Genomic DNA, 20939 nt, shown 5'->3' with positions numbered 1-20939 from the left:
GAATGCGGGTAGTTTCCTAAGTAAAGGAGTCTCAGAGGCTTATAAATTTTTAGAAGATCAAACTAAGCATAATAATAACTGGGGGGGTAGTGACGATATCTCCCGTTCCGCTAGTTCTTTTACAACAGTTAAAGCCGTCGGTATGTTTGAGATGAAACCCGATCGTGAACTTAAAAATTTAATCGAATCTCTCACTAAAAAGGTAGAGACTATTTCTGTTCAACAAAAGCTTATCCCCGTCATGAATGTCAACTCTAATCCATGTAATTTCTGTTTGAGTCCAGAGCATCCCGACTCCTATTGTCCTCTCGCTTACGAACAACAAATATCACAACAAGATAATGTTTGTTCCATTAATAGCGAGCCTAATGTAGCTTCGCGACAAAACCCTAACTTCGGTTGGCGAATAATCAACAACCTCCAAGGTTGTTTAACCCAAATGTTAGGCCAACAAACAATTACAACCAAGCTCAACCGAGGCAAGGGCAATTACAAGGAAATTATAATAATTATAACAATAATAATTATAATGCTAATAGAGGAATCGTACAGGTAAATAATAACTATCAAAATCCACCCATTAATAATCAACGTGCCATAGTTCCTATCACACAACCTCTAACAAACACTTCTCCACAACCGGATCGTTTCGATACCTTTATGCAATCTCAACAACAGATTTTACAAGCCATCCAACTTTCCTTACAGCAGTTTGCTCAAGAGAAAGTACAACCCAAAGGTGTGTTTCCAGGTCAAGCAATACCTAATCCGAAAACAACAAAAACAGCCTTTGAGGTAAACAGTAATACTAGTAAGGACAATGAAAACGTAGGTGAGCTAAATTCCATCACCACTCTCCGTTCAGGTAAAGTGATTGATAACAAAGTAACCATGCCTATAGTTACCCAACCAGTGGTCCCTACACCAGATATTGAACTAGATACCGAAATGATAAGTGAAGATCCTACCCCTATAGCGGAACCAGTTAAACTATAGCCTAAGAAACATAAAAGCAAGGTTAAACATCTTGTTGATCCATATGCTAAATATAGAGAGAAACCACCGTTTTCTCAGAGATTAGCTATGTTAAACATGGATACAAATTTTGATGAGATTAGGGAAGTTTTTAAAAATCTAACGATAAACTTACCTTTTCTTGAAGTGATTAAAAAGTTACCTCACCATGCTAAGTTTCTCAAAGAGTTGTGCACTACTAGGCGTAAGACAAAGATTCTTAAAGACGCCTTTTTAACTGAACAGTTTCCAACTTTAACGGAACACAATGGAATAGTTAAGTACAAGGACTCTTGTCGCTCCTATGGTACAATGCACTTTAGGGGATACTCACACGACCACTGCTTTATTAGACCTGGGGGCGAGTGTTAACTTATTATCTTATTATTTATATAAACAAGCAGGTCTACAGGAAATGCAACCTACAACAATGACGTTGCAATTAGTTGATAGGTCTATCAAGTATCCTAAGGATGTTGTGGAAAACGTGCTTGTTAAGGTTCAGGATTTTTACTATCTTGCTGATTTTGTTATCATCGATACAGAAGTCGCTAATGACTCTGTTCCGATCATTTTAGGGCACCCTTTCTTGGCAACTGCCAACGCCACTACACCAAAACAGTAAATTTGTGACGGCTAATTGGCGTCATAATTATTTTTTGTGACGCCATTTTGGCGTCAAAAATTTGGCGTCTTAATTTGTGTCACTTTTTTTTGTGACGGCACTGTAGCGTCACAAATATTTGTGACGCCATTTTGGTGTCAGTAATTTGTGACGCACTGTGGTGTCTTTTTTTTGTGACGGCATTCTGGCATCACAAATATTTGTGACGGCTTGTTGGCGTCAGTTATTTATGACAACCCTTTTTGACAGGCGTCACAAAATATCATTTAATTGAAAAAAAAAATAACTTTCATTTTTGGTTGCCATCCTATTTTTCTTTTTTCTCCCCCTTAAATCACCTGCATAAATACAACCACAAAAACCCCAAACATCAAAATTTGACAAAACATGTATCACAAAATGATGAACACAAAAAATATATCAAAAAATCTACAAACATACCATTTCAATTAATGTAATCACTCGACTACAACTCAAGATCACATATTAAGTATCCAAGTTCATCTATGAGCAAAAAGTAATACAAAAAAATTCATCATACATTTGTTTTGTATTCATCAATTCATCATACAAAAAGTAATACATTTGTTTTACCCTTCTCTGTCGTAATAATGATATCTTTTTGCTTCTCTTCTTGTCTCCAAATGTCACTGCTCTTCTCATAAGAGAAGGTTTGCACATATTCCAGGCATTAAAGCTAAAGGCGGGTAACCATTTATGGCATTAACAGCCTGCGGATGGCCCCTATTTTTTTCACACCAAACCGGTATCTCAATCCAGAATCAAAAATGAGATATGACACATCCAATGAGATCGACTCTGGTACATCCCAATATTTTCCGTTACGGTCAATGAAAAGCTCAAGCCATGCTGCTTCCAGTGTAATATCATGTTCAGGTAGCTGCATATTCAAGAAACTTCGAGAAATGATCCGGTAGATCTTTCATAAACAAGTACCTTACAGGAGTAAAGTAGCTCATAAGTCGTTAAAAGTTCCAAGAAACAATTATTTTATCTTTGCCTCAACACCACCACAAAAGTACATATAGAAAGAAATAAATTAATTAAAAGTATCTGATCATCCCATGGAGGATCAAAGACTTGACAATACACAAGTCCTACGTCTTTTGGGTGTCATTTTTGGAATAAATACTTTATGGATTTGTTATAGCTTTTCTCCATAGCTTATCCTTGAAAACATATAGGATTTTCAAAAGACATACAATCAATCACCAAGGAGAGGAGACCACTTAAATATGATGAAGCAAATGAAAGCCTTGTTGCATGCAATTCAGAAGGAGAGAAAAACAGCAGCAACTTCGTTAGTCTATGTATAGCTTTGACAAAGAGACTTGAAATTCCCTAGCTGATTTAGAGAAAGGACGAGACCTCTTACAGCTGTGAGGCAAGCTATATAACAAGAATCAAGAGAGAAATTGGTAGAGATATCCACCTAGTCTAATGTAACTACCTAGTCTAATGTAGCACACAGATATCCAATGTCGACATGCACATGTTTATACACATCTAAAGCAAAAGCAAAAGATATCTACTCCCTTTTCTTCAATTCAGCCTCCTTGAATTGGAGTTCCTTCTCCTTCTTTTTGATATCCTAATTCAAAACAAAGTATCGTATAATGAGTTCAGGTTAAAGCTTAAATAGGGCATCTTAATAAGGTAATTTCCTGTCCTGAAATTTATCTCACCTTTGAAGAATCAAGAGGAATATCAACTGTTGCACCACGTTCAGGAGGGAGAGGTGAAAGCCCTGAGTTTGCGGCAGGAGTAACACTTCTAGGATTCTAACAATCAAACCAAAATGTTAGCCTAATACAACATAATACATCAAATGAATCTCATAAGCAAACAAAAGGATAAAAAGCGAAAAACTCCAAGTAATAGTAACATATATAACTAACAATTTCTGAAATTAGACATTACCTTCAAACAAAGCAAAACCCCATGGCACCATCTACTCGAATTGAATCAAAACAAGCAGATCTGAAATTCCAGTGAACTAGATACCTAGTCAGCAAAACCCCATGGAGATCAGATGCTCGATCTAGTGGAGAAGAGAAGCTCGAGAACACCTAGGTTGATCTAATTAAGACAACCATCGCGGATGAGTTTCCCAAACCCTAGAATTGGTTTGTGCCTATCGAAAAGTTTCTTTTCTTTCTTTTCCGGTAAGGCAATGAAATAACACACGAATTCTTATATCTAAACGGAATATTCTTATATTGCAAAAAATGTAAGTGATATTATACATACTTAACTACTTAGATGGGTTGGAACTTTGTGATATAAAAGGTTGGATATAACATATCAGTTATTATGTAAACGACATGACAAAATAGCAACCGATATGAAAAAAATATAAACCCGATATGAGAAATCTTGGTAGAATATTATATCAGTTTTATTAAGAACCAATATAGAGGTATTCTTGTAACCGATATAAAATATGTTTTTTTTAGTAGTGATTCTTATCTTTGGCTCGGTTCCTTGTTGTCTTACCTTTTGGAACAAGTTCAATTATTTAACTTGGATCCTACCTTCTCTTATATAACCTAAGGTCCATGGCAGCAAAGCGCGTGGCAAAGAAGACGCACTAGCGGCAGCAAGCGTGCAGGCACCTAAAGAAGACGACGCGCTGGCGGTAGCAAGCGAGCACCAAAGAATGGCGATGAGGCAAAGCAGCAGCAGCAGCTAGACACACCACCGGCAAAGCAAAGACGGAATTCACTTCTATTAAATGAAAGAGTTTGACGGGAATTGTCTTGATCGTCGGATATCCTGAAGAAGAAGAAGTGTTATAGAATGATTTTCTGCAATTCTTACCAGTATGGAATGATTAAATAATCAAGCTACAAGTCTCGATCTATATGAAACGGGTTACTTTTTCAGCTATCCTTACCTAAAGGCACCAGCCGGTAGGGTGTCTAACCTATACTAGGAGTCTCAGACATACTTACGAAAGCCGGCGAATATAGCAGCATCTGGGGAAGCACTAACTACTAGTTAGCGGCTATTTGCGGGACTCAGACATATACCAAGCTAACTAGGACTAGTACGGCTTCAGTACCTAGTCATTGGTTCTCAAGTTCCAACTGTTGGGCCTTACTTAAAAAATAGACAAGGAAAAATCCCAAGACAAGGAAGCAAGGAGAAAGAAATGGACAATCTACCCTACAAAGAGAAATCCCAAGCCTATAACTAAGAACTCCCCCATTTACAAAAAAAATACAACTAACATCAGCTACCATCCTCCCCTGATCAGGCCCCTTCCATGTCATCCTCGACCTAAATCGGATGTGATCATCCTCCTCACTGTCCATGTCATTTCATGATTCCAAGCCACAAATGTAACTTTTAATTTTGATCCATCAATCTAAATATATTGAGATAATTCAGAGATTACATCAACACCTAGAATCAAGAAAAAAAAAATACAAAACCAAAAAGTTAATACTAAAACCAGAACTCCAGACCCAACTCCCTCACCACACACACACAATACACCCAACTAATTAACACCCAAAGCAGATAAGCAAGCTAAATAGAACAAAGCAAAAGGCAAAAAAGAAAAACATACACAAAGCCAAATGTACAACAATAAGAATTTAATTCACGCCTCTTAGTCAACTAGAGAAGTATCTAGAACATTTTAGAATAACAAAAATAAAAGTGCCTAGTGCAAAACAAATGTGAAGATACCAACCGTGCCATCTGTCGACGCAGAAACTAAACTAGTGGTCATCCATGTGCCAATGGATAAGGCCGTCACTTCTCCATCGTGTTTTCCAACAAATTCGACACCATCAATCAGCTTGTTAATAGGACACTTTATTGCTTCCTCTGCAGAAAATACTTCCTTTTTTCCAACTTGAATTGTATCAATTTTCAGCACATTTTCCGATCCCAACTACCAAATATTCCTGTAAATGGTCAAGAGCAATAAAAATGGGGTTTGAAGATATGAGAAGGAGAGGAAGGGATGTGGTTAGATGAATTGTTTTGATCAAGAGAGTAGAGAAGAGAGTGGGGTTCTCACACAGTTGATGCAAATTGGGTGGAGAAGCTGCGAAATGGAGAAAACTCCATAGGAACAAGATTATAAACCCTAGAAAACGAAATCACGTTAGAAACCCCAAAAAAAAAATGAAGACAAACAAAATTTTTCTTCATCGATTGTAACCTTAAAAGATCGAAAAAGAGTACCTCTGTTTAAGACAGAGATGTTGGGATAAACAAAGTTGTCGCCTTCAATTCACCGTCGTCGAAATTAGGGGAAGGAGGTGGAATATGAAGAAGTGGGGAGGAAGAACATATTTAGGGCAAGGGGTTTCACTCTTTTAGAGAGTTGAGATCGAGAAGAAACCCGATGTCTTTCGAGTTTGACGCTTGTGCAGAACACGTGCGCTGATTTCAACTTTTTTTTTATCTAAAATCTCACGCCTATATGCCGTCACTAATTTTTTCTAGAATTTTCTTAAAAAGATAAAATAACCTTTTAATTTATTGTGATGCTAAAAAATAAATACTGACGCCTAATTGCCGTCACAAAATTTCTGACGGCATTTTGGCATTACAAAGCCTCAAAAGCCTCTGTCACAAAATTGCAGTTATGGTATAGTGCATGCTTATAAACTGCCGCGATGGTTCGATGTCCTTGTCCTTTGGCCATCTTTCTGTTGAGGTCAATGTTTTTAAAACGAGCAAACAGGTTCTTGATATGAATATCGATGGAGAGGTTAGCATGATCGAGAGTTTAGCTCATGATTATTTCAAAACCACATTTCCGAATGATCAGATGCAGAAATTCCTTTTCTTTGGAAGTTCCAACTTCGACGCAAACTCCCTGGAAGTCGAGGAAGATTTCCTTCGACTATTTTGCAACTCTTTCTTGCCACCTCGCGAGTCCCACCCTGCCAACATTCATTCATCCCTTGACACTATGACGGAAGAGGAATTTTTCACCCTCTATCCTAGTGATTCTTTTGACCCACCTATTGAGGAATGTCTTGCATATCTCAAGGCTTCTGATGATCTAGACCTGAGAGCTCTAGCTGACACTCATTCATCTTCCTTCACCAATTTTTCCCACCTTCCACCTTTTCAAAAGAACTTGGAGTTTGCGCTTGACCCTCGTGCTTCTTCTGTGCTTAATGAATTTCTAAATCCTCTAATACGGAAATAATTCCCAAGGGAAAAGCAATTGACACCTTTATTTTCAGAATGGAGACAGTTTCTACCTACACCATGAATGAGTTTTGTGCTAAACCCACATTCTCATTTCTTCCATCCCTTACGTCTAAAACTTATCCATATCCAACTTCTCTTCCACAAACATCCATTTTCTCACGATCATTCACTTGGACACCCTCTCGTTCAAAGATGAAAAAGAAAGTGCATGCTCGGTTACATCCTAGATCTATCAGACCTCGCTTTCATTTTACTAAGTTGCGTCGTAGAAAATCTTGGTGTTTGATTCTGTTTGGGGGTGCATTCCATGTTATTTATTTATGGAAAGACCCACAACTCTTTAGGTTGTTGATATATATATATATATATATATATATATATATATATATATATATATATATATATATATATATATATATATATGTTATTTGTTAAAGTCTCGATTATCTGACTATAAATGACTCATTTAGTTTTTTGGTGTACTTTCTTACAATCCCATATATTGGTAAGTGCATCATTTAGGTAACCGGGCCCTCCCCATGGAGTGTGTGGTTGTAAGTATCGGATCCTAAGTCCAAGGTTAACATAATTCAAATATTCCACTCGTGCATGTTTTCTCGGTTTTTGAGTCATGTTTCTCTATGGTGTGAATTATGTATTTATTGCTTTCTTAGTTTTTCTTATATTAAATCTTATTCATAAAAAATAAAAATTGTTACAATCATAAAAATAGTAATTTAGGAAGTCTCGGGAATCTGACTTTAGATGACCTGCTTTTAAAACAAATTTTCTAAACTCTATTGTCAAAAATTTGTTTGGGGGTGAGGTGTTCGTTTTTCCATCCTTGATTGTTCAACTTCCCATTTAGGTTGCTTAGGCCGTTTAATCGTATTTCGATTCGGGTTGACATTATCTATTAATTTAGATTTTATTTGTTCCCATAACTTATGTCATGCACATATTTTGAGGCAATTTCCATCTTCTTATATATCACCCATGGTTGGAATAGAGTGTTTTATGTATCATTCAATTGGAAATTCTCTTCTGATCGTTTCTATATCTCATTCGCATAAATCAGACCAGTAACGAGGCGGCAATTTTAGTTTGAAGTTGCTCGAAAAATCGACGAATTTAGAAAATCGAATTGAGCTTGGGCCCAAGTCAACAGTATGGACCAAGAACGCATTGCGTTCTTCTTCCTCTTTCCAATTCCGCCATTACCAAATTCAAAACCCTAACCAAAAATTAAAAAAAAAAAAACCTCAATACACCCATACCAACAGTTTAAAACAAATTCAAATCTTCTCTAAACCTCTCCCACAACCATCTCCAACAATTCCAACCACCGAGAACATCCAAAAATACAAGAATTCGAACTGCCACCGCCACCACCGAGCTCCCTCCCATTCTTTTAAGTGATTTTTATTTTAACTCCATTCCCCACCTTATTCAAACCCACAAATCTACCTAAAACTTCAATGACTCTAAGACAAAGAATTTTGCTGGAACAAGCTTTTACTGCCGACCGCTTCACGCTGTTTTATGGTGATGAGATGATTATGAGGAATTGGAATAGGTTGTGGTACTCGATAGATGATTTCTACTACTCCGATTTGGTCGAACAATTCTATAAGAATAGAGAATTGGATGGTCATAAAATTTTCATGAAAGTGGCTAGGACTAGGAGAGAATTATCGAGAGAGAAGTTGGCTAAGATTTTAGGCATTATGCCTGAACGCCACCTCGAAGCCATCATGACGGGGAATCGATTATCTTTGGAGTTCCCATGATTGATGAAACGACACGGTCATGGAGGGTCAATACAATCCGAATTCTTATTGTGCTCGACAGACATCTCTGCGAACCAACCAACTAGTTGTAGCTCTAGTGGATTGGTAAGAACATCATTGGGAAGGAAAAAGTGAGCGACATTGGTTTGACATGTATGCACGTTCTCTGGATATTGGAAAAGAAGAGGTATGAATTCTGTATCCTCGAGTTTTTGATAAATATGATTAGAGGAGTTGGGAAGAGTATTGCACCATTTCCTGTTTTAATTACGAAGATAATGTTGTCTTGGGGGGAACCAAGAACTGAGCGGAGGATGTTGAAATTGCATGCAAATGAAATTATTTATACGGAGTGTATCCAAAAGACTTGAATGTTGCCGGAGGATAGGGTGGTTGATTCGGATGAGGAAATGGAGGACATGACATGTTTGGATGAAGATGCCTTGGAGGGTGTACGTCTGATTCAGAATGCATGTTAGTGCTGCATACTGGCGTGCATTTATGCTATTTGTGAAGATGTACGGGATAGGCAGATCATAATTCGAAATAAACAAAAGAACCTTCAGACGAGTTTTGAAATCCTCGAAAAGGGTCAGGATGATATCTTGTATAACATGGAGACACTCATTCAGCGTCACAATGCGTAGTATACAGAGATGAAGGCAAAGATAAAAGCAGCAATGGAAGCACAATGCCTGTTCCAAGTAGAGATTCTACGACGCATGCCACCCCTAGAGGTTTTTGTTTAAGATGAGTCTGAGAGGCATGAGCGTCGTCATCAAAGGACGGATGGCTCGGGCCCTTCTTTATCTCAGTCCCCATCACAATCACAGGCCCAATCTCCATCTCAGGGTCCATCTTCATCACGTGGCTAGTTGTTTAGAAAAAGTTGTTGTGTCAATGTTATTTAGTTGTTTTTATTGTTTTTAGTAGTTTGGATGTTAAGTTGTTAAATTCCGTAGTCAAATTTAAATTTAGTAGTTAAATGTATTTGAATTTGAATTTTAATATAATTTGGTTCTTTTCAAATTGTGCTTTGATTTTATTGTTAATCCCACCTTCCCGAATTGTTTGGGGGTGGTATTATTTAGTCTAGCATGATTTTTATATGATCCAAAAAAATTATTAGATAATTTTGAGATGATTGCTGGGGATGTTGCCAATATGGGCATGGCTATGAGTAGATATTGTGGTAGGATGAAATCTCAATGAGTTAGGCAGTTACTATCCTAAATTCAACCTAAAAGATATTGGGTTGGTTTTGGAATAGATAATATGGGTTGTTTCCGTTTTCGGTTTCGGAAATATTTTGTTTCCGGCAATTGCCTTAAAACTTTTTGGCAACTTGCCGATTCGTTTTGGAAGCTCACAACCTATATAAACTTCCTTCATTCTACACTCACAACCCACACTACATCCCACTTTAATCTCTCACCTTTCACTCCCAAGTTCCGTTTTTCCTTCTTCACTTTAGGACTTCAGCAGCACGGAGTGCGCCTGCGCTTCAGTAGAGCGCCACCGCTTGTCCACCTGTAACTCAAAAATTCACCTGAGCGCGACCCGCGCCCATCCCAGGCAAAAAGTGAGTGTGCCCTGCGCCTAAGTGCCTGGAACTCAAAATTCACCAAGGCGCATCCCGCGCCCTACCCAGGCATAGCTTGAGCGCCCCCTGCACTCTGACATCTGTAGGCACGAAAAATTCCAATTTTTTGTGAGTTGTTCCTAGATCGTCCCAGCTGTTTTAGAGAGTAGTTTTTCATGACATCACCTCGTATCATACCGGAACAGTCTTTTGAAGACTTGTTCCAAAGTGATGCTTATGGTGCTTGGTTTCGCGAGGTTATAATACACGTAGGCTGGGAACCGCTAATGGTAAGACCTGATGAACTTTATTCTCCCGCACTTACATCTTATTTTTATGATAATTGTAAGTTCTTTGATAGACCAGATGGACAACAAGTGTTTTCCATCACCATCGGGGATGAACCGATGGAAATTTCTTGGTTCTTGCTAGCCTTTGTTCTTGGACTTGCTATGCCTGCTGAAATACAAGACTCATGGGCCTATTTGGTAGATAATATGTACATGTATAACTATGAGGATTTGCATGAGCATTACGAGGCAGGAATCTTTAGGATTGAGGACCAAAGGGATTATAACGTCGCCCTTGGTACTGTCTATGAACGTGGGCACTGTTATATTTTGGATCATGCTAAACATTAGAGGGGAATGGCATTATTCTTCTGTGAATGGCGAAACTTGTGATATTTTCCTTGCTTAGCTGGGGGACGTACACTCTATGATATTCGCCAGACCTTAATGTCTAGTTTAGCCCGAGCCCATAGCAAGAGGCATAAGCACCTTCTTATGCCTGTTTTAATTTGTCGTATTATGCTATGTTCCTTTCCTATTTTTTGTGCCCGTTTCACGGATTGGGTTGGGGTCGACATTGTGAGATCCACCAATTGTATTATTCGATCGTTCTGTGCAATGACTTGGCAAGGGTGGAGAATACAACCTCATCAGGTTGCACCTTACACCCCATCCGACCAAGTGGCGCTTGACAGGTTAGCTATAGTAGATGATAAGTGACGTGAAGCCTGGCAAATTATCATGGCATGGCAGGATGCGAAGGAACCGCATTTCTTTATTAGAGATGAGGAGGATGAGGCTTAAACAGGAGTTAATGTAAGTTTTTAGTTTCAGTTAGTGTCTGCTTATGTCCCAAGCAATTTATTTCTTATTAATCCCATAAAGGGTGGAACTCCTATAGAGTTGCATCAATTTTTTATTTTCTATATTAGTATGTTTAACCTTGTTTTGCAGATGTTCCAGAATTTTATGCGTTTCCATGGTATTTCTCTACCCTATTTATTTATATACTTTGAGGACAAAGCATGCTTCTTGTCCGGGGAGGCATAGAAACACGTGTAATTAAGGCATCTGTTAGGATATAGATATGTACAGTATGCACTTGTTTTCTAGTAAAAATTCAAAATTTTTAAAAATATAAATAAAAAGTTTATGTTATACACTTAGGAATATTGGTATTGCTTCCCTTCTCTAGGCCCTTGATAATCTAGAAATCTCACGTAGCTTTTGCATTAGAATAGTTTTTAGAAACTTAGATTAATATGTAGATAATAATCTTTGCATCTTTCTATAAATATATTGCATGAGTATCTATGATTGTTTGGCAATAAGTTTATGAAATCTAGGCTAGAGTACTTATTCTACAAATCCTGTGAGAATATAGCCTAAAGCTTTATATGAGTGAAACGTTAGAAAAATGACACAAGGGAGAAGTAAAATCCGGATAGAGAAATCACACGTCCACTTGCTTGATCACTATACCATATCCTAAGAGAGAATTTAGGCCCTCTTTGGATCGATATAGCGTGAAATTCAAACCTATAAATTATTTTCTACTAGTCGCCTCTCTGAGCTTTTCTTTAGCCTTTCATAAACCGCAAATCCCTAACCCTGTTACAAAAACAAACCAAAATTAAAAATTAAAAAAAAAAATATATATATATATATATATATATATATTAGCCTACACATTCTTTGAATGAGTTTGAAAATAGAGATGAAGAATAGAAAAGAGAAAGACCTTTGAAATCAAGAATTAGTTAGTTGCTTCAGATAAGAAAAGAAAGATTCCATCCAAATAAAAATAAATAAATAAATAAAAGAAAATAAAGAGTTAGAACTCCAAAAATAGAATCAAAGAAGTCAAAAGCAAAAGAAAAAGAAAAAAATATGGCTAAGGATGGAAACAAAGTGTAAAAGCAAAAAAAAAAAACAAAATTTTCTCTAGTTACATAATATGAAGACTTTATTATCTCAGACTTGTCCTTTTTGAATATCCATTTTCTTCCTTCTTAAACCATCTCCTAATCCCCGCAACACCTAATAAAGACCTCTAGCTCAATTAGGAATATGTTAGTGTGATAGTAAGTGGCAGATGTGATTGATTGACTCCGGCTTCCTTGTGTGTCACTAAGATTGTAAGGTAAAGTGTGCCCACTGCACATTGGAGTAAATGAAACTTGGAGGAAAAATCAGAGTGGTTTTTGTCTTGACATTTATGTGAGGACCTACTTAAGGACGTTATTCCGAGTTTTTAGAAACAGACCTGCTAGTGCATTTCATAGTAATACTCATTGTATACATGTTTATTCGTAGTTGATTGATTATTATGCATATATTAGCTTAGGTTTCGACTTGATTATTCTTTATTTATTGCTAGTGAGATGTATAGATAATTGAGACATATATAAGGAAACAATAGTTTATTTCTTAGTCGTTGTAGTATAGATAAATTTTGTGAGTACATTTATTGTAAAACTCTCACTAGGCTATAACTCGTCCACTAGGGAATTCCTAGTGGTTTAAGGCCTTGTTGTATATGGTCAATGCAATCGCACTCGGCGAAACGAGATTAGTTAGAACTCCATTTTTGGTCACTTATGTTAATTTCTCATATTTGCTTGAGGACAAACAAAATGCTGTTTGGGGATGGTTTGATAAGAGCCCAAAACTGTAGTTTTAACCCCTTAACAATAATACATTTAGACTAATTATACGAGTAATAAATAAAAGTTAATGCTGCTTACGTGTTTTTATGTATTTCAAGCATTGAAGTCAATTATGTGCAGAAATGTGTCACTTTGGCGAGATAAATGAGCAAGGGTTGCTTGGTAAGGAGTTCTGAGATTAAAGGCCAAGATTGAAGGAGAAAAAACTTTTAAAAAGCCCGGTCAAAGCTGAAAAGTCAAAGTCAACGCGGGCGTAAAACAAATGACAAAAGTCGTGAGAACTTAGAAGATCGTGATCTTTGGACTCGGACCTCGAATCAGCGCACCTTACGTCTAAACGACCGGCTCGGAAAGAGATTTTTAATGGATTAAACCTTGACCCAATCAGATGAGTAGAAGTGGACGAAAAGTCTATTGAAGCAAAATCCAACTGAAAAAGCTTCCATGGAAAGAAGAAATTGGGTTTTGGGCTCGATTTTCCGGCCCAAAACACGGCTCCTCAGCCCATGCACAAAAATGTGGATCTTGTCTCCTCCATTTGAATAGAGAAGACTTAGCTCTCAAGAAAATAGTTAGTTTTAGGTAGCAAGTAGCCATTAGAGCATAGTTCTAGATCTAGTTTTTCCTCCATTAATTAATTAGTTTTCATTTGAATTTAGTATTTAAATCATTATTTTATTATTCATTATATTAATAAAAGTAGTTAGTTATTGATAATTTTAGTTTGGTTTATTAAATTACTTAGATCTAAATTCAGTTATTAGTCGTTATTCATTTCTTAGTTGTTTAAATTAGATTTGAATTCTTGAGTAGATCGATATAGTAAAGTTATAACCTTTATGCCATGCCTTGTTTAATTTCATATGGAAATGATAGTTTGATGAATCATGGCTAAACCTCTATTAGAAAGGTTTGATGAAGCCTTGATGAAAACTTGATTGTGTAGTGTAGAATTAGTTGTAAGAGTCTATTCCACTCTAAAAGGTAGTTGATTCGCCATGAGAATGGGTTTAACTTCCTCACATGCTAGTCATTAGTTGGTAGAGATTGTCATGAATGATTAGGGATTAGAACGACCAATTCTTATCGTAAGAACGTAAGAATTGGATTACAACATTTTATGCTAGGCTATGAAGTTGGATTCAAGGTGGAATCAAATTCCCCTAATTCTTTATCTAGATTCAAACCTTAATATTTCCGTCATTTCGTTATTCGTATCTTGTTAGCATAATTGCATAGTACTATAAATCCCACATTACTCTCATTAACTTTGGATAGACAGATAGTCGTAGAAAACATTGAATACTAACAAGCTAGGAGTGGAACGAATCTTTTACTCCAACTCTATTTCGATAGATTCGAGAGTAGAATAATCTTTGATATAACACACGAGAAAATAGTTTTAGTTTTACTTGCGTTTAGAGTTCAATCTTTTATTCGTAGATAAAACTATTCATTTTACGTTTATCAGTTAGTTTAATTTGGGCACTGAAACAAAGTCGCAACGGTAGACTAGTCATATAGCAGGTCTGAGATAGAGGAGGGATAAGGTGTCGTAAAATAACGTACCTTTAATGTTAAAAACAGGATATGCCAAGGATGGAAATGCGACCGAAGCAGATGACTCCCATTGCCCAGATACAACGATAGGGTATAATGGTCATCTGAAATCACTATCTTGGTTTATCCTTATAATGCTGCACGGTTAATTCGTTTTTTGGGATAAAAATAACCACTGGGCTCTTTTATACCATGTTTATTCTTCTCGTTATGTTCAACAAAGGTATAGTGTTTTTGGATATCGATAAGATGAATCCTTTGGGATATATGGACATCGGGTGCAAAGTGAGAATTATAAAAATTACAAATGTATAGCAATCTCCAGAAATTGCCTATGCCTTGGCCAGGAGAAATGGTCAGGTAGTTCAGTACTTCTCGATCGAGATTAGATAAGGGAAGGCGCAGGCCAGCAGCTAGTTGCCCAACGGTAATAATGGTGGTTTGAGGAACGCCGCTTTGACATCGAGTTCCTTTTGTACTACCAGCATAATGTCGAAGATGGACAGAGTCTGGTATTTGGTAGGCAGCTTTAACTATGTCTAAGTTGGGTCTTTTGGGAAAACAAGGGTTCAAGCCATTACTCCACATGCTATTATCGTCCATAACTTCGCGGTCAGATTCTGAATCTATGGTCTCAAAGGGATGGGGCCGTTAACCAGATACATGGCACGCCATTCTGGTTCGTCAGTCTCAGTCCTTTGTGATAACGAGGCTGAACAAGACGAGTTGTTTCGAGTTGCAGATTCAATACTTTCGTTCGACATATCGGTATCACTAAAAACAATAAATTTTTTATTATAATTATTGCATTTATCTGAGCCACTATCGCTATATCTAGTATAAGTATATAATATATTATTAATTAAACGCGTATCGAGGTCTCTTGGGGATAATGTCGGGTTTCGAGGTGAAAAACTGTATGTCGAAAGCATGCATTCTTGACGTTGAAGCTAGGATTGTTTCGAGAGGGTGCGTTTAAAGTTAACACAAGTTTTTTTCCTAGCCATACTATCAAAAATTATAATTCAAGGTCTAGTTAGTATAGGGACACACAAATAACACATTCAAGCTCAAAACCCTAACCCTAAATTTTAGTAATATATAAAGGAAAACAGATGTTTTTCTTCAAGATTAAAGACAACGATGAAGTTTATTGCAGAAAATCCCATTTTAAGTGTTTATGTTAACTAACCTGACAAATTTGCAGAAAGTTTTGATGATGGAGATAGCGAAAAAATTCAAGTTGAAACTTTTTTAGTTTGTTAATGGTGGTAGGGTTGGAGTGTCTCAAGCTTTTTGTGGATAAGTGAAGAGAGAGAAAATAATTGAAGATTTTTATTGTTGATATTTCGTGATAACTGTTCATTTTTCAGATGTAACCGCTTGATATTTTGAAATTTTGAATTTTGAAAATTTTAAATTTATGTTGGTTCTCGAAACATTCAAATTTTTCGTGGTCGAAATTTGAAAGTGTCGAGAGGGGGCGATGTCGTGGGCAAATATCGTCAACCCGATATTCCAGCCCAAATATCATGAATAATAAAAAATATGGATGTAATGGTTGATATTTCACAAATGTAGTTTGTGTATTGCAGGTTTAAGGCGGGAAAATGAGGAAGAAGAAGAGGATAGAGACGCGGCAGTTAATGATTGGTGAAGGCTATTCTCATAGCACTATATAAAGACTGGAAAGAGAAGTAAAAGATTCATTTTAAATCATTAGAGAAAAATTTGTAAAACTAGAACAAGAGAGAGAAAAAAAAAATTGTAACCGAGGTTGTTATTCAATAAGAAAACTCATCTCTAGCTCGATTCAATCTTTACTTTACATCTTTAGCAGTTCATTCTTGTTAATCATAATTAGTTTCTCTTGGTCACTACAAGAATAAAAACAAACAGATAACTAATGAGACACAACAACCGTCTGTTCAAGCATCAATTTTCCCAAGGTTGCGACCCGCTCTAGGAAAGGCCTGGACATTGAGGGCACCGTCAATGTGGAGATTGAGCATGGTCTTGTATTTAACTGGTTTCGTCTCATCCTCTAACTTGAACACAAAGAAGTTGAACAAGACAGAAGCCCATATCTTCATCTCTCTGTAAGCAAAATCTTTTCCAGTACAAATCCGTGGCCCAGCCTAACAAGCACAAGGTAATGTAAATTGAAGTTCTACTCAACTGAAACGGAAATTGTATTTTGTTTACAAAAAATGAGTATGAACACTAAAATACCATTAACATGCACCCTGTCTTTCCAAACAAGGTAATTGATTTTCGTGTAAGATTATGCTGTCAGCTCAGGTCATCTTATAGTTAACAGGTCACACAGTGCTTAAGCAGTTAAGCAGCAGGAAGGGAATGGTGAACTCAATTACGTCGTGACTTATTGATTCATATATTTTCTGGAAATGTTTATATGTATTTTGTTGTTTTTCCCAACTACCTAGATACGTCAACTAATCCTTTAATTAAGTGTAGGTTTATAACTTGAAGTAGAAAATCACCTGGAAGGTTGTGAACTTGAAAGGACTCTCAGGGCGAAACTTGCCATCTTCGTCAATCCATCTTTCTGGACGATATTCCTCTGCATCCTCTCCCCAGTTATATTTCATTCTTCCCATGGCATATGGCTGATAGGCTATCATATCTCCTTTCTTCACACTATATCCGTCCGGCAAGGTATCATCTGAGAAACAAATTTTTCCGTCCTGTAACACCAGGCCAAAATTAATCAGAACAGGTAAACACATAATGTAAGTAAAGATTATCTTCGTGTTTACAGAAATATATAGAACTATAGATCAACTCACAACAGGGACTGCAGGGTGGAGTCTAAGAGTCTCGGATAGAGCTGCATGCAGATATTGCATCTTATCAAGAACGTGATCTTCAGTCACTGTTGCTGCAAACTCACTAATAGATGTCGTATCCTTCAGTTGTGCGGCCTCCTTGACTTCTTGTGCGACCTTTTCTTGTATGTGGGGATGCATGCACATCCTGTACATAAACCAGGTAAGAGTGGCAGCTGTTGTGTCCCTTCCAGCATGTAAGAAATTGAAAGTTATGTCCCTCAAGTACTTTGGATCTGTGGCGTTTAATTCCAGAAACCTCGACAAAAGATCTTCCTTCTTCACCTAGCACCAAGTGATCACACCAATAAAAAGTTAAACTCACCACACGTTTGTGTACTCTGAAAATAGAAATAAAAAAATACTAACTCTCATATTATAGTGCCACATAGGAGAGAGAAAATCTTCCATTAGAAGTCTCTGCTTTAGTATATAGATTGCTTTAGTATATAGATAGTAGAAGTGGATATAGAAACTTACATAAGAATCAGACTTGGACAATTTGGAAATCTTAGCACGAATTAGCTTGTATATGAATTTATCAATCACTTTGACATCTTTCTTTAGTCTTGCTTCAGTTCCAACACTAAAGAACCTCTTCATCCTCCATAACATGTCAGCATAGCGCCACATGATTATTTCACTTGATTCGGTGAATGCGTGCGCAAATTTTGCTCCTTCTTGTGCTCCGAACACACTATCCAGCTCTACGCCGAATCCGACTTTGAATATAGTGTCCATTGTTGATTTCAAAAACAAATGCTACATAAAAATGATAAAACATATTTTCTTTTTAGTCAGGATACTTTTTTCAGTTATTGAATTAAGGAGGGCCAAAATCTAATTACCTTATTATCACATGGGCCAAAAACTAAAAAACCAATGAAATATATATACCTGATCATGAAAATGTACGTGTAGATGATCATATCCTACTTTACCAGGAGTAGTACTACATGGACCTACTTTTTAGACCTATTATTATCACTCGATTACTATTTCGATAATGTTGTTTTGCATTGCAATACACATATACATGTATCTATATGTAAATCAATGGTTACCATTATTAATAGGTCAGTTAAGTAGGTCAAATTAGTAGGTCTGTGTATCATTACTTTCTAATATATCAACACATGAAAATGTAATTTTGACAGTAATATAATTTATATCCGACCTGGCAAAAGAATGATAGTAAATGTATGCAGTTGGCAAAAATTCTTAAGCGTATCCAACGAACTTCAAGGCTTACTTGTACATCAAAGGGTTTGTTTTCTGCTGCGGCATCTGAAACTACCCCAGCAAGTTTTTCAGCATTTCGTCGGAAGACTGCGACACTAAAATCCCTCAAGTTTTTGGTAGAGAACTCATAACTAGACACCTTCCTTTGATATTTCCACCTTTCACCATCCACAGTGACGATCCCATCACCCATCAAATCGTTCAAAATGGTGTAGTTATACCATCCCTGAGAAATAATTCATGCAAGTAATATCAAATACAGTTGCCTTGAAGATTCTTACAACTATTTGCATGTTATCTTGATGTGCAACAAGTGTACGTTGGTTACCTTGCCATAGTTTGGGAAATTTGTTTTAAGGATGTACTCGACGTTGGCAGGGTCAGAAGTGTAAATTTCATTGCGGAAGGGGCTGATCAACCTATACGTCTTGTGCTTGCGAGCGAGGTCAGTCATGTAATGATGTAATTTCCTGAAGTGGAGAACATGGTTCAAGACGGTACCAGCACACGGGTGATACTTCTTCTTATCGGACAGTTTTCTAATGACAAATGTGACTGCTATGAGACCAAACAGTGAAGCTATAACTACCTGCAAGGTGGTGAAGGTGCTACTACCAAACGATTCAATTGATGTGGTCATGTTGAGTGATGAATGGTCTGCTCAGCACTTCAGCTGAATTATGATATAAATAGAGAGTATGGAAGTCGAAATATTCTAAGTACTGAGTCCAAAATATGTATTAGTACTAGGTAGTAGGTAAACAAAGTTTCTTTTTTTGAATAGAAAAGCTACTGCGCGCAGGCTATATATAGTGTAGATGTGTAGTCCACGGCCCAGATTCATGCGTATCGGTGCGTACTCTAGACCTACTGCTATTTTTTAAAACCCAGCACTTAATTGGGCAATGACCGTAGAAATCTTATCTCTGATCTCTACAGAAAAGGTTCACCACAGGCATTTGGGTATCAATAATTTGGTGGAGCCAAACTGTGGTTGATGGTGACATGGTGTAGTCCGTGACAATCATCCCCTGTCTTCGTACAATAATTTTCAGCACCATTACATCGTCGTTGATACAAAACACAAATAAGACCCAATCAACAACCACAATCAACAACCAACACTTATTAGTTTCAGAAACTATCCCACCTTTGTCCTCATTTTAAACAAGGCCCAAAATTTCCATATCGGTTAATATATCGGTGTATCTAAAAACCGAGATATATCGGATATATCGGTTTTTTTGGTCACCAGTCCAAACTATTTAAAATATCGGAAATATATTGGAAATATCGGATTTATATTTAAAAATAGTCAAAAAGTCAACCGATATATATCGATTATATCGAAAATATCGATTATATCGGCAATATAAAGTTTCATATCGGAAATTCCGATATATCTCGGAAAAAAGGGGTTCAATATTCGGTGGATATATATCGGAAATATCGATATCGGTGTACCAATTTACCGAGATATATCGGCAAGATATCGGATATCTCGGCGATATTTTGGGCCATGATTTTAAATGATTCCTGATCTAGAGTATTTTTTTTTTATTCCATGGGGTTAGGTGGGGCCGTGCGGTTAGGCATGCTTAACAATCTTTTTTTTTTTTTTTATATATATATATATATATATATATATATATATATATATATATATATATATATAGCTTAAACCGATCCTAAGGCAAAACATTGTAGTTCAGGGAGGCATCGTGGGAGGTGACACACTTGCTGGCGGTAGTATGCCCATTTTGCCAACAAAGTGTGCCTCTCCGGTGTCTTTTTCTCTTAACCACTTAAATTTACAAAAGATAAGGGAGAGCTTAATCTAAGCACATAATCTCTCAAAGCTCTCATCTTTGCCAAGAGCAATCTTGCCTATTAAGAGCCTTGATGCTTGCTGTACAATCTCCCTCTACCAAAAGCTCAGTCCATCCTGAAGTTAGTGCTAACGCTACAGCTACCTCAGTTGCCACCATCTCAGCTTCCTCTGCTGATCTGGCTTAGTACCTTCTAGTGCCAGCTCCCACTATCATCCCTTCACTGTTCCAAGCAATTGCTCCTGCTGCCGCCTTTCCAGTTGTTGCCTGAAAAGAGGCATCAA

At 37.0% G+C, this 20939-nt stretch overlaps 1 protein-coding gene and 1 long non-coding RNA gene across 2 annotated transcripts; both read right to left on the bottom strand.

The window, feature by feature from the left end:
- Window positions 1-2321: 2321 nt before the first annotated feature.
- LOC147501937 (uncharacterized) lies at window positions 2322-4007 on the bottom strand. Its single transcript, XR_015219908.1, has 4 exons — window positions 3581-4007; window positions 3346-3441; window positions 3193-3251; window positions 2322-2540 (listed from the first exon to the last, which is right to left on the bottom strand). It is a non-coding gene; the product is annotated as an uncharacterized LOC147501937 (long non-coding RNA).
- Window positions 4008-16489: 12482 nt separating this feature from the next.
- Window positions 16490-19615, bottom strand: LOC147501936 (cytochrome P450 704C1-like). The gene is made up of 6 exons (XM_086606925.1): window positions 19155-19615; window positions 18837-19052; window positions 18065-18346; window positions 17546-17869; window positions 17240-17443; window positions 16490-16873 (listed from the first exon to the last, which is right to left on the bottom strand). Exons 1-6 carry the CDS (start codon window positions 19464-19466, stop codon window positions 16664-16666), a joined length of 1548 nt encoding a protein of 515 aa, XP_086463051.1. The 5' UTR covers window positions 19467-19615; the 3' UTR covers window positions 16490-16663.
- Between the last annotated feature and the right edge of the window lie 1324 nt (window positions 19616-20939).

This window comes from Coptis chinensis, chromosome 4 (assembly GCF_015680905.1).
Source record: "Coptis chinensis isolate HL-2020 chromosome 4, ASM1568090v1, whole genome shotgun sequence".
NCBI lineage: Eukaryota > Viridiplantae > Streptophyta > Magnoliopsida > Ranunculales > Ranunculaceae > Coptis > Coptis chinensis.
Note: the sequence above shows the minus strand (reverse complement) of the source record. Positions and strands in the feature narration are given on the sequence as shown.

Coding starts and splice junctions, on each gene's coding strand:
- LOC147501936 (XM_086606925.1), bottom strand. CDS start 19,466: ATGACCACATCAATTGAATCGTTTGGTAGTAGCACCTTCACCACCTTG. Junction 17,870..18,064: donor TGTCCAAGTCTGATTCTTAT/GTAAGTTTCTAT, acceptor ACTTGGTGCTAG/GTGAAGAAGGAAGATCTTTT. Junction 16,874..17,239: donor TCAAGTTCACAACCTTCCAG/GTGATTTTCTAC, acceptor TGTGCTTGTTAG/GCTGGGCCACGGATTTGTAC.